Source organism: Phaethon aethereus, assembly GCF_964289735.1.
Source record: "Phaethon aethereus genome assembly, chromosome: 18".
Classification (NCBI taxonomy): domain Eukaryota; kingdom Metazoa; phylum Chordata; class Aves; order Phaethontiformes; family Phaethontidae; genus Phaethon; species Phaethon aethereus.
The window spans coordinates 7,135,868-7,150,010 of record NC_138594.1 but is presented as its reverse complement, the minus strand read 5'-3'; the positions used below and the strand labels follow the sequence as shown (position 1 = coordinate 7,150,010).

At 52.4% G+C, this 14,143-nt stretch overlaps 1 protein-coding gene across 1 annotated transcript; it reads left to right on the top strand.

The window, feature by feature from the left end:
• Positions 1-6,064: 6,064 nt before the first annotated feature.
• Positions 6,065-11,669, top strand: OTOP3 (otopetrin 3; the record flags this gene model as incomplete). Its single annotated transcript, XM_082008321.1, has 6 exons — positions 6,065-6,455; positions 7,532-7,668; positions 8,413-8,471; positions 9,054-9,172; positions 9,837-10,768; positions 11,499-11,669. 6 exons carry the CDS (start codon positions 6,065-6,067, stop codon positions 11,667-11,669), a joined length of 1,809 nt encoding a protein of 602 aa, XP_081864447.1.
• Between the last annotated feature and the right edge of the window lie 2,474 nt (positions 11,670-14,143).

Genomic DNA, 14,143 nt, shown 5'->3' with positions numbered 1-14,143 from the left:
CAGAGACGTCAGTCTTACGTACACCCCTACACATTGTTTTAGCCCAAGCTGCCGAGCTCTGACAGCGGCAGAAAACACTTTTAACCACGTACTCTGCTCCTGGGGGGGCACACCAGGTTTTCCTCCTGCGTGCTCTTGCTGGTGCCTGGTCCCAGGTTCCCAGGGCTGGGTGCACCGAGCCAGGCAGGGCAGAGCTGAGCTTGAACTGCTCTTTCGTTCCGGCCAGTAATTGTAGGGGCAGTTCTGGGGCTGAATAAACTCAGGATGGGTGTAAGGAGAACCCCATTACAGTCCAAGCAGCGCTGGTACAGGCAATAATCCCAAATCAGCTACTGCTCCAGGGTGGCGGGTCAGCAGGAACCACAACATCCGACCACAAGCCATCATACCGGGGTAAACCAAAACGCTCTGGGGACAGCACAAGCGCCGCAGGACCCCTTGCTAACCCGAGGCATCTCCAGGCTGCCAGCGCAGGCATGGCAAGGGTTTGCAACCGAGGGCTGCGTTCTTCTTCTGCCCTCCAGCCACGTACATGCATCTTGGGAGAGGAGCGGAGACAGAAACGGCTGTCAGTGGACCCTATCTCTATACCCAAGAAAGGGCACACAGGGAAAATGAGCACACATAAGTCCAAAACGCAAAAAAGAGCCCAAACCCCAAACCTTAAGGAAACGCCACTGTAAATACGGCCCCTGCTGTGTGCTCAAGGATTGTCTGCTAGAAGGTATCAGCTCGTGGTCAGTGAATGTATAAAGCGGTCTCCAAAGGTGATGGAGAATCAGCCAAACGTCCCTGGGCAACTCCTCAGCACAGCCAGCACCCCAGGTGTGTCACCCAAACCCGGGTGCACCCCGGAGCAGGCGCTGCCGTATCCTAGTTGCGTGGATCCATGCCCTTGCCTGGGACCCCGCGCTGCCAGGCAATGCAGCGATGGCTGCTCCATCACCGTCCCCTTCACCATGGACCCAGGACACCCCTCCTCACAGCCCCGTCAAAGCGGGGGATGTCTCTCCCTGATGGAGAGATGGTTTTATGGAAGGGGAGAACACCCCAAACGCAGAGTACCTGAGTAACGTGAAGGGGTCCTGCTTGGTCCTTTGTACACACGTCCTCATGTGCAGATCCCTGCAGAAAACCACTGCTGTTAGCTCCATCTTAGCCTGGAAGGAGGGAAACTGAGGCACGAGAGCTGGGTGAACAGAAAGCATGCGTCAGAGCGGAGAATGCAGCTGGGCCCCGCGGCCACCGGCAGCATCCTGCTGACTGCTCCTGCCGTCGCATCCATTATGGAGCGGAGATCAGATCCGCACTAGGGGATGGGGAACAGAGATGACGACATGCCGCGAGGTGACTGTTTAAATGGTAGCTGCTGCAAATGTAGAGCTACAGGAAAGCAAAGGGCTGCCCTGGGGCTCTCACATCTTGCCAGGGGCTTCCAGTCTCCCTCACTTTGGTGTAAAAGCCACCTTGGCCTCCCAGGGATCTGAGCATCTGCTGTGCTGCAGGGGATCGGTGGGAGCACCAAGCCCCACCAATAAAACCCCTCCTCAAGGGACGCCAGGGTTCAGAGCCCAGCTCTGGTCGAGCCCAGGGAGCACCAGCCCTGCAGCTCCAGCCCCAGGACTCGAGTCACCACGTGAGTGCCAAAAGGGTCCTGATTCAGACCCTGGCTGGAGGCATGCCGTGCTGAAGCCAGCAAGGAAGAGCAGCAAGAAGGGGAAGAGAAAAAGAGTAGGAGACCAGAAATCACTGCTCAGAAAAAAGCAAGGAAGGCCATAGCCAAGGCCAGAACTGAGTCATCATCCTGCCGCTATCGGGGTTTTGCATCTCCTCCTCTGCTTCTTAATCATCTGTTATTTGAGGGTGAGTTTTGCTTTATTAGGGAAAAAAAATAGCCTTTTATCTGGGTGATTTGCTCTGAGGTGCGTCAGGGACAGGGAAGGAACCCAAGTTAATTATTACCTGTCAATGCAGCAGCTGGAAAGTGGATGCATTGAGGAGGTCACAAGGCTGGAGATGAGGGATGGGTTTGCAGCACAAGGCAAGGTGCAGCCTGTGAGCAGGACCAGCTCCGGGGTGTGCTGGGAGCCAGGGCAGGAGGTGGAGGCACTTCCCGGGGACCAAGGACCTTCCCAAGGTCCTCGCCAGCAAGGAGCAACTCAACGCTGGCCGGAGGTCGAAGCGACCTGCACTGAGGGCCAGCGGGAAGAGACAGAGCCGTGCTTCACGAGTGGAGCCAGCACGTACCCACGGAGCCCGGCTGCTCCCGCAGCCCGTGTTGGACGAGGCTGCTCTTTACTGTCACCCCAGAAGGCGCTCACTCACCGGCCCTGCCGGAGATGGCACCAGCATGGTTATCGGCAGAGGAGGAGGAAGGGTGTGGGCTGGCCACGGAGTCACGAGGCGCATGGCATTCCTCAGGCAGCCTTTGGGCAAACACGGCGGCTGGGCACAAAACCTCCTTCCTCCCTGGGTCCTGTTTACAGATCCGCTTGGGCCGGCCCGGGCGTTATTGCTGGTAAGTGCGCAGATAACGCCATTAATAAACACACTGCTGATAGCAGAGGAGCAAACATCACCCCTAACGTTTAGCAGCTTTCTCTCAGCCTCGGAGTAAAGGCAGCTTCTCCAGGACAGAGCAGGGCAGTGATTTATGTCATCAGTCCAGTTAGTTCAACTCTTCGCTCTCCCTGCCCCTCTCCTGCACACTTGCTTACTTAGTGACTTCGTTAAACTTGTGTCAATACACTGAAGTTAAACAGCTGCCCTCCTTCAACACAAAGGACAAATTAGGAGGATTAACCAGTCTCCCAGGGCTTTACAACTCCTCTGGGTTCAAACTCCACTCCAAAGCCAGGAGAGGGCAAGTCAGGCTAGGAAGGATGCCTCATCTTTGAAGCCCTGTGCACAGTCCCATTGGGAAAACCACTGGGGCACAGCAGGGCCCAGCGCTTTATTTGAGGTCCATCTTTAAAGGAAAAACCTTCAGTTTCACCCAAACTTCTTTTCCCCAGGATATATTTCAGACCCCTAACCTCCATTCCCCAGTTCTGCATGGTCACCCCAATTTAGGACCACGGCACTGAAAAACAGCCAGGTTTCTTAATGTCTCGCATGTAAATCGTTTCCTTTGCTCAGCAAAGAGGCCACCAAATAGCTCTTGGGAGATCCCAGTTCCCTGCTAAGCTCTAGAATGGGGTCCAGAGAAGACCCGGGAAGCTGAAGGCGAGCCCGATTGCACTCGAGGGATCCCAGAGCAGCAATGCAAGGAGGAAGGAGACGGTCCTCCGAGCAGGCTGGAGATGCTGATGCTTTGGGGGAAGGCAGAACAAATCTAGCCATGGGTAGTTATGAAAACCTGCCCAGATCAGAACGTCTGGGCTCCAGCACAGCAGCACAAGGTTTTGGTCAGACATTAAACACGACTGTTCTGCCAGCAGACATTAAATGCACCGGCTGCACTGGCGCACACTGGGTGTTCTCGCCCGGGAGCAATGGGTCCCTTTCACTCTTGTTTTCCGTCCCTTTCATCACATCCCCACACATGATAACCTGTGCTCCCTCACCCACTCCTTCCCCTAATCAGCTTCTTGGGCAGTGTTTCACGGCTCTGAAATCCCAGCCTAAGTGTTTGCCAACTGCCAGAACCCCAGGGCTTGGGGGTTCATCTTGGGACACGCAGACAACTCCTCTCCTTCCATGGGGAGGTCCGTCCTCTCCTGATGGACCCTCGGACTTACGAGCTCAGCCAGGAATGCCAAATCCCCATTGCCAGCCACAAAACCAGGGGGATCAGCTCACCACAGAGTCCCAAGACAGAAATCCTGCGACAGGAAAGTCAACAGGGACAGCACAGCTTGGACCTAGAGCATCCCTGACCCCGCATGGCTGAGCCTGTGGGGTTTGCACAGGAGGGTCCGGCTCTGAAGTCAGCGTGTCGTAGCTGCCACCCCCAAAGGAGCAGCCTCTCCGCCAGAAGTGCATCAAATGGGCGCAGTCTCTGCACCTGGGATGGACTGGGAGTTCTGCCTTTCGGGTCAGTTTGGGTGTCCGTGCCCTAGATAAAGGCACAAAATAATGACACGCTTGAGAAAAAAATAACCTCAGGATCTACCTAAAAACAAAGGAGCGGGGAACTCAAGTGGATTTTAGCCGAGGCAGTGCGGCTAAGCACTCCCAGCACAGGCCTGTGCCAGGAGATTAGCTCTATACTCGCCCGAGCCGTGGCACAAATTAGTCACTGCAGCTTGTGGTTTTACCAGTTGGCACATCCTGTGCCGAGGCCATGGACATGGGGCAGCCCAGCAGGTGTACGAAGGAGCTGATCCCCATTGGCTGCCCTTGGCAGAGCCGCGAGCTTCTCGCTGAGTAATTAACCTAATGACAATAATAGACCCAAAGTAAACAAGGTGGAAAAAAAAATAATAAAATCAATGGGCTGGGAGCGGAGGCCGCATTCAGCGGCGGTCCTGCTGGGAGCAGTCCCGACGGCTTCTGCCTGCGCCGTGGTCAGTCGGTCGGACTCACGCGCATCCCGGTGGCTCTCCGGCGAGCGGGTTGGACGGCGGCTGTCACCGCGGCCGCGCCGGCAGCTGCTCCCGCGCGGCGGGGAGGCTGCAGGGAGGTAAGGGCTGGGGCTCGGCTGCTCTCAGCAGCACATGGCTGCGGGGTCAAGGGGTTGGGGCCACGGCAGCAGCTGCTGTGCGCAGCCTTGTCTGGGCACCTGGGTGCCTCCTGACGCAGCCCGGACGCGTTTCCATCTGATCCTGCTGATTTTGTGGCCTCTCCCCTGGCCCCGAAGCAGAGGAGTTATGGCCCTAGGAGAGGGGAGGGCATTTGCTCCTGCGCTGCAAAATTAGGAGAGTTTTGGAGCCAAACGGGGAAGAGTTGAGGATTAATCTCCACTAACAGAAGTGCCCCGAATCCCCAGAGGGAGATTCTCTCCCCAAAGGGAGACAGAGCACCGCAGCGCACGTGGGAAGTGGGAGGGAAGCGCTGAAATGCCAACCCCTTCCCGGACAGCTTCTCCCCCAAAGCCCCAAGACAACTACGTGTAATTCCCCCCACCCTCAGACTTCCACTCCAGCCACCCCCCCCAAGCCAGAGTCACCCCCCGCGGCGAAAGCACCTCTCCATGTACCAGATTTACAGAGAGGCTGATCTTTCCTGCTTGCTGTACGTGAAGGAGGAGATTTCTCTCTCATGGGCAATGCGGTCCTACTGAGATATGTCCAAAAGCTGGATAGAAAAGCTCCCAGGCTTTGGATGTTTATCTGGGCCAATCCCTCAAACTCCTCTGTGTCTGTGTGCTCATGGCTCTGTGCTTTTTCCTCTCTGCTACCAGTAGAAAAAAAAGGAAGAATACCAGGTATTAACTTTGCCCCAATCTCAGCCCACCCGGGTGGGAGGTTGGATCTTTTCCCAGCAGCTTGGATAAAGAACTTACAGACCCTCCTTTTATCCTCTCCACCTCTGCCACAATTTGTGCGACCGTATGAGGACCGTGGTGTAACCCTCACAGCCCAAAAACACCAGGAAGAGGTTGGACCCATCAACCAAAATCTAACAGCTCTGAATTTTAGAGCAGGTCTGAGCTTGCTCTGTTATTTCCACCTAATCCTTAGGGCAGCAAAGGGGAAGGAGGGAACCCGAATCCAGGGCTGTACGTAGAGGTGTGTGAAAGGTGAGGATAAACTGTTCGAGCACTTCTGGTCCCAACAGCTCCAAGTATTGGTGGGGCAGGGCAGAGACATCAAATACTCATTTTCATGCCGGTGTCTCTGGACAGCTTTTGGCAGAAGAGCCTTTTCCCAGTGCCCCACAGTGATTCTGTCCACCAGGAAATTTTTAATGGCTAACCTAGGCTAAGCATCAATCTCTTTTCCCCCTCATCCAGCTTCTGGAGAGGGAAGGGGAAGCTGCAAAGCAAGGAAGGGACATCACCGCACAAGTGGCTTTTGCAGCAGAGCACATAACCTCTCATCTCAGCATGTCTCCCACCATTTTTCTTACTTTAAACCTCCCCTTTTTTCAACGCAGCAAGTGACCCCCAGGCAGATGAGCCATGTCAGGCAACAAAGTCTCAAGGGAAAAGCCCTGCCATCACTGCAAGAGCAGGTCAGCCTCAGCCCCACCAGGCACCTCCACGATCCACTATGAGAAGTTCTGGCTGTACCGTCACTGCTCGTCAGTGCAGCAGAGGGACAGGCAAGCTCAGAAAGCTGGGCAGCTCTTCTCAGGGCTGCTGGCCATGAACGTGGTGTTTCTGGGCAGCGCCTTCATCAGCAGCATGATTTTCAACCACGTGGCCATCACGCTGGCAGACGTCTGGATCCTGCTCTCCATCCTCAAGGTCTTGTGCCTGTGCTGGATCATCTACTACCTGCTGGGCACCAGTCGGCAGCCGCATGCGGTACTCTACCGGGATTCCCATGCTGGGCCGATCTGGATTCGGGGTAAGTTCTGCTTTTATTTATCATCTTGTGCCTTTCCCCTTCTTCCCAGTGCTTGATAAGGAAGATAAAGAAATTCTTCCCCCACTACTAAAAGAGCTAGAAGCCACAGGAGATGTAGTTAGGGCACTGGGCATCTCCCAGTGCCCTGCCAGCTTGTGGTGCAAGGCTGGGGGAAGACAGGGGCATAGAGGATGCCGCAGAGAGGAACTTGGCTTCCCTTGGCTTCCCTTCAGCCTCCAGTCTGACCTCGCCCTGTGGTCCCTTCCCAAAGCACAAGCCAGGCATCTTCCACCCGCAGCCCAGAAATGGAGCATGGTGGCAGAGACGTAGGAAAGGTTTCGGGCATGGCCCCTTTGCAAAGTGAGAGGAGAACCTCCACGTTTACCCTCCACGGGCGTCAGCGGCCCCATGCCACCCTCGTTCTTGTTTAACACCACAGCAGTCCTGTTTCCAGGGGAAGATTCCTGGCCAGTGAGCCACATCCCAGTGACACCCAGGCTTTCCTGGGAGATCTCCCATCAGCAGTTGCCCCACTTTGTGAAATGAGACTTCTCCAAGCAGCCCTGCCTCTGCTCTATTACGGAGTTTCTAATTAGCGCACAGAGAATTAAAGGGAAGAAAGCTGCAAGGTGCATGAGTACCTAAAGCACCTAAAGCTGCAGAGAGATGTCAAAGGCAAAAGGGAGAAACAATTAGCGGGTCCTACCTTCTGCGGACTGGTGCTGCCAAAAGCCTCAGCAGAGCTGTGTTCATCTGGGGTTTTCTCTGCAAGGCAGAGACCATCACCTGCCATCAGCTTACCTCTGTCGCTCCGGGTTCCACAGAAAAGGCCAAAAACTCGGTTCCCACCTTGTATCCAAGCACAGGAAAATACCTTAAGCCAGCTGAAGCACACAACCAGGTTCAGGAATCAGGCTCCCCTTTGTCCCCTTCTCTCAAAATCATGAGACTTCCACACGGGCAGGCCTCCAGCTCCACTCAAATCCAAGAAGCACCAGGTCTCCAGTCCTGGCCGGGCTCAGTTGCTCCACAGACATGTCTTTGTTTATTTACTGCTGCTTTTGCTGTTTGCCCAGGGTCCGTGCTGCTGTTTGGCAGTTTCAGCATCCTCCTGAATGTGTTTCAGATCGGCTACAGCGCGATTCTCATCCAGTGCAAATCTAAGGTGGAAATCGTGTTCCCCAGCATTGAAATCCTTTTTATTTGCACCCAGGTACCACATTTTACCCTTCTGGAAGCTCGCTTGTTCTCTCTGCCCTGTTCCTGGGAGCCCAAGGGGTGGGGGGAAGAGGGTGCCTGTCAGGCATTCTCACGAGCGTTGCAGGCATTAAAGCATCACACACCATTTCAAATACCACCCACACTCCTCACGTGCCGGACTGAGACCCAAAGTAGTAAGATTTAGAAAGAAATCGCTCTAGCAATACCTGACATCCTGTAGGATCCAGAAGAGTTTGTTTTGAAGCACCAAAAGCAGGGAGAGAGGAAAGGAAATTTCCCATTTTGCTAGAGATGTCTTTGCACCAGTCTGAGTCCCGGGCTCCGTTTGCTAATGCATGTCCCCGAACAAAACCCTTTGTGCACAAAAGTACCTCACATCATTTGCAACTCGTTACTCTGATACCAGCCCTCTCCTTTCCAGACGCGAAGCCACATTTAAAAAACAAACTATCGCTTCCCATCTCAGCAGCAAATCCCCACGTATATACAAGAGAGAGGAAAGCAGATCTCCCAGATCTGCGCTGGGAGCAGGCACGCACGTGCTGCAGTCACGCAGGGCTGCCAGCACACGCCTCGACACCGGGACGCAGGTACACACACACCCCCGCCCCGCCGGCCCAGAGGCAGGTTTGGTCCCGCTCAGACACGTGCCTCCCGGCCTGCCTGACCCCCCACCGCCCGTGCGGCAGGCCGCCAGCTTCGCCCCGCTCACGCCGTTGTTGTTACCGATTCGCAGGCGTTTTTTCTGTGGCATCACTCTAAGGACTGCATTCAAGTCCAGCACAACTTCACCAGGTACAAAGATGGGGGAAGAACTACCCTCTACCCCTCTAAGGAAACTCTTCCTTTCTGTCCTATGATCTCCCTTATTCCTGCTAGAACTGTCTTCGCCCGCTCGCAGACTCTCTGTATTCTGCACCACACAAGAACCACGCTGCGACCTGACCAGAGCCGTCCCCGTCCCGCTCCCCAGCCCCCTTCGGTTTTCACCGACCGCTGCAAAGCGTGTCGCGTCCTCCTGACCCCGAACACCCCCCCCCCCCGCTGCGTGGCTCAAGGATCAATTCATTGATGGGGGGATGAGGTGGGGTGGCCTCCCCGTTGCCGTCGCTGGGAGAGGTCTCAGCCTTCCCCCGCTCAGCTGCACCCAGACCTAGGCCAGTTTCACCGGCGAGCCTGGCAAACGGCCAAACGAACGGGAACGTACTCGGCCCTTTTTGGGTGCGCGAAGTCGCCAACGCCCACAGGCAGAACAGGCACAAAGGCGCTGTGCGTGCACGCAGCCGTGCGCGGGTAAGCGAGAAGCAAAAGGGGCAGCGCCACAGCCAGGCCGTGAACAATCTCCACAGGCAACACACTGTCCTCCTCTTCTCCCAGGTGTGGGCTGATGCTGACCATAGCCACTAACCTCCTCCTCTGGCTCTTGGCTGTGACCAACGACACCATTCACTTGGAAATCGAGTCCCAGCTGCGTGAGGTGGAGGAGCGATTCGCAGGCAAGGCTCCTTTTTCCCATCCCTATTTGTGCTGGGCTGACATAGATGACCTCTGGGGGCACGACAGTTCTTGAACTCAGTGATTCAGGTCTCACAACCAGTTCTCCCAAATACTGTGACTTCCCTGTTATTGGAGGTTGTCTTGAGGAGGTGGGCTGCAAGGGGAGGACATCTTCACATGGAGGTGGAGGAGCTGATATGAAAGCCTGGAACTGAGGGCTAGGAAAGGAAAAGCCCACCATAAATTAGCGGTTTTGCTCGCATTTACCTGTCAACTGCAAGCAAAGGATTGCCAGACTAGAAAAGCCTCAGGTGATTGCTCTGCTTTTCTTTCTAAGGATATGAGGGGGGAAAAAAAGGCGGGAGGACACACTAATACGGTAGAGATAGAGGCGGCTTTGCTGTGAAGGAAAGTGTCTCTCTCATCCAGCACCTGTGGTGCTGGCCAGAAGGAGTACAACATATTTGGGAAAAGACATTTGCTAAACCCTGTTATTCTGAATCCTCACAGCCTTGAGCGGTAATCACTTAACTTCCTACTGATCACTGCTTCTGAGAGGCATAGAGACAGATGTTGTGCCTGCACACAAGAAACTCCCAAAGATAGCCATGAAATCCAGGCCATCACCCTCTTAATTGTTGCCCTCCTCTTCTCATGCTCCAGGCAACGAGACTACCTCGTGCACATGCCCGAACACAACCGTCTGCAAAGTCTTCCAGAAGGGCTACATTCTGCTCTACCCCTTCAACACCGAGTACTGCCTCATCTGCTGCTCCGTGCTGTACGTCATGTGGAAGAACGTGGGGAGACGCATCAGTCACCACCACATCCCTCACATCAAGCCCAAGTTCAAGCTCCAGGGAGTGGTCTTTGGGCCACTGCTGGGCACCACTGCCGTAATCATTGGTATCTGCGTCTTCATGATGTACCAGATCCAGGCCACCGGCTCAGCCCCAAACCACCAGGTCTTCATAATGTATTATTCCTACTACATTGTGCTCCTGCCCGTGATGAGTGTGGGCGCCGTGATTGGGACAATCATCCACGCCTTGGAAAAAAGGGAGCTGGACACGCTAAAGAACCCAACCCGCAGCCTGGATGTGATCCTGCTGATGGGGGCAGCCCTCGGCCAAATCGGCATGTCCTACTTCTCCATTGTTGCCATTGTGGCCACTGACCCCAGGAACCTGTTGAACAGCCTCATCCTGTCCTATTCTGTCCTGCTCATCTTTCAGAACATCACCCAAAATGTCTTCATCATTGATGGGCTTCACCGGCAGCCCCTTGTAGCAGCAACTGAGGACAGACACACAGGACATGTTGAGCAGCATGCAGTGGCTTCAGAGCTACCTGGTGAAGAGGAAAGCACAACTAGCAGCAAACAGGAGCACACACAGGTATCTCCTGGCAAAGAGGAAGAAATTAAAGAAGAGCAGGATCATGAAGCCTACGACCAGAGACAAGTGAGCATGCTGGAGCTGGGACAGGAGATCCGGAAAGTTTCACTGTCCTATATCCATAGCTACTCTCATCTGAGTTGGAAGAGAAGAGCATTAAGAGAGATCTCGTTCTTCTTGGTTTTGTGTAACATCATAGTAAGTATTGTTCCCTCTGCCACATCACAGCTTGGCTGAGCCATGATGACCTGTGATACAGATGTGCTCTTATTGCCTTCCTCTTGGGACACTATTCCAGACAAGAAAACTTTGCCCACCAAGTTTCAACCTACCGGTGAGGCAAGCCAAGACTATTTCTTCTGTTAATACCCCACTCCCATAATTATAAGGTCTTTATTTTACCCTAGAGTCAAATAAGGCTAGGTTTCCTGGGCGCAGGAAGGAGACAGCTAATAAATTCTTATGTGCCAAAATTTTAGCCTCTGAAAAAGTTATCAAACTCATTAAAGGTGTTTCAGGAGATAGGTGGAGAAACATGAGGCACCAGCAGTGAGTCTTTGTAAACATGAGTCTCCAGGGTTGAAACTCACCCAATAAAGTACACTGCTCTGAGATCTTGAGTAAACATGGATCTTCACAGCAGCCTTAATCCAGTGAAAACAAATTGGCCAAGGAGCCAGTGAAATTCTGTAGAAAGATGAAGCTGGCTGGGGCAGAATGCGAATCATTAGTTTTCCAGGTATTCAAGAGGATTTGACTCATAGCAAGGAGTCAGCAGCATAAGTAGGAATTTTCCTTCTCTCCCCTGGCAGGGAGACTCCTCTTGAAATATTCCTACAACCACTTGAGCCAGTGCTGAGATTAGAGTGCAGGTAGGGGACAGCTTGTCATTCTCTGACTTCTGCTCTTTTTTCCTACATCTCTTTAGCTCTGGGTCATGCCCACTTTTGGGGCTCACCCTGCCTTCGAGAATGGACTGGAAAAGTCATTTTATGGCTACTCCACCTGGTTTGCGATCGTGAACTTTGGCCTCCCCCTGGGTGTGTTCTATCGAATGCACTCCGTCGGGGGACTCCTGGAGATCTACGTCACAGCCTGAACCAAGGTGACTCCCTACCCCAGAGGCTGGGGTGAAACAACGATGCTGAACAAAGATGCAGTAAGCAACCGATATGCACATGGCAACTTTTAAGCTTTTTCTCTCCAGCTTCTACTTTGACTTCTTGAGTCTCCGTGAGTTTCAGAAGAAAAGGAGGCCAGTTTATAGTCTCAATTTTTCTCCATAGAGAACAGACTCAAAGCCCATAAACAAACTGCCTTACTGCTCTAAGGAAGGATGCATGGTGGTACTTTTTTCAGTAGTCCGCCAGTGGATGCTGTATGGCAGCAAGTGGGACTTCACCAGCTCCTATGGACATCTTCCAGATAAAAGAATGCAAGAGCAGCCTTCAACAAAAGCAACAAAGACTGACCTACACTCTATAGAACTTCAAAAATCCACAGGCGAAGACCATCAGCCCCACCACTGCTCAGCAACCCACCATCCTGCAGCACAGAAGAGCATCAGCCACACTAGCAGCACATACACCCACAGTCATTCAGAAACAAACCAAACACTTTTCCTGGGTAATTCTCAAAAGGATCATTATGCTGCTTTACTGGTCAGAACGGGGGCTATTTCTGTTTGTTCCTGGTGCTGACATCTGGCACATCAACTTGTCCAAGTCCTGTAGGACCCAGCCCTGATGAAGTGCCAAGCTCTTGCAGCTCTCAGTACTGAGGAACAGGACAGGCCTTGAGACTTGCACTGGTTCAGTGCACCTTCTCCCATTATTGAAAACAGAAGCTAGAGCATTATCTTGCCTTGCTGAGAATAAACACTATTTCTCCTTACAGGCGCTCAGAGAGCCTCAAGTGAGAAGCACTGGAGAAGTACTACGGCTGATCTTTACTTGATGCTACTTCATGCATGATATTACCACCAGTGTGTACTAGCAACGGGCCCACAGAGCTAGTTCAAGAAAGAGCTACTGCCAAACCTACTGTGAAGTCCTCCCTCCCCTACCTCCAACACTTAGATCCTCACTGCTGCTTCGCATAGCCACAAACATTTTGCAAGGTGCACTGTGCGTAAGGGAATATGGCTGTACAGCACGGTGCCTGATCAAAGACTCATTAGTACTTGTTCCTTAGGAGGTGCTTGCTTTGAAAGCACATGGGAGAGCGAAGGGTCTTGCGACTACGGGTCCCAAATACAGAGCCTGATGAATAGAAATAAAGAGAGATTGAATTTTCATGTGTATCTTGTGAAATCATTGGGTTTGCTCTGCATTCACCAAAGACCAGACTCAAAATCAACTGACATTGACTTACACCACTCAGCATTCAGAGGTTATACAAGATTTAAAGGCAGGCCTTGCTACACAATCAATCCATTTTTTGCTATCAAAATCTTTCATGACTCTTTAGCCAAGGCCAAAGCAGCATGGTACAAAAGGCATTTACGTTATTGCTTCTGTTCCTCTATAAATCAATCCCAGAAGCAGTTTAGGATCAGAGCCCATTTATAGGTTTTTTTTGTGATCCCCTAGAAAAGCAAACACCCCTCAGACAGTAACAGTGATGAGGTAGTAACTCCTGACCACACACATCCCACTTTCTCTGGGATTCAGCATTCAAGCAATGACAACACCTTGTTGTGAATCAAAAAGTGAGAATGACTGCACCAGCATGAACTTTGCCCAGTAAGTGTTTTTACTTAGGCCTGTGTCAACAGAAATCTGTCATGAGAAATAACAGCTGGATAAATTAGGCTCCAATAAAGTTAATTATTATTCTCATTTCACAGTTTGTACCAAGGGATCTACAGGAGATACATGCCAAGGTCTGGCCCTTTCAAATCGTGAACAGGATCTCAAATCCTCTTCCTAGTTATTGACAGCCTGGGGACAAGCAATGATGTACTTCATGGGCAAACCCATGACCTGGATTTTATCTGTGGTGTAATAGATAAAACAGTTTAAGTTACTGAGCCTCCACTGAGCAAGTGACTTTGGAGGTCTCCCACTGAGATATAAATATTGCCACACACATAGGGACTGAAAGCAAAGTTGGCTTGTGATTTCTTGCCGATGGACTACCTGAATTCATGATTAGCACAAACAGGAATGAAGCCCGCCAGCTCCAACTCTTACACACAGCCACTGTAGATCAGCTAGGTGGTGAAGGCCCTCTATGTCCTTTCCTAACAACACCCAGTTCTAACACTGCAGATGAAGGTAAGAAATCCCACAACAGGCAACAGTGAAAGCACTCTTTGAGGCCAAATAGAAATGTGGGGTCCAAGGTTTCAGCCCTTTCACTTTGGAGGGTTCTAGTTCTACATGACTGAAGCTCGGGACCGGTTTGTGTTTACCTCCAGGAAGGGTAAAACCACAAACACACAGTTTGCATGAAATTAAAATGCCTTCAGCGCCTTCACGAGACTGACAGCAGGGCTGGGCACAGTAATCTAAAAGCCTAGTGAGAAGCAAGGTAGCCACGACTTCTGAATTCCACAGCCATGACAGGTCA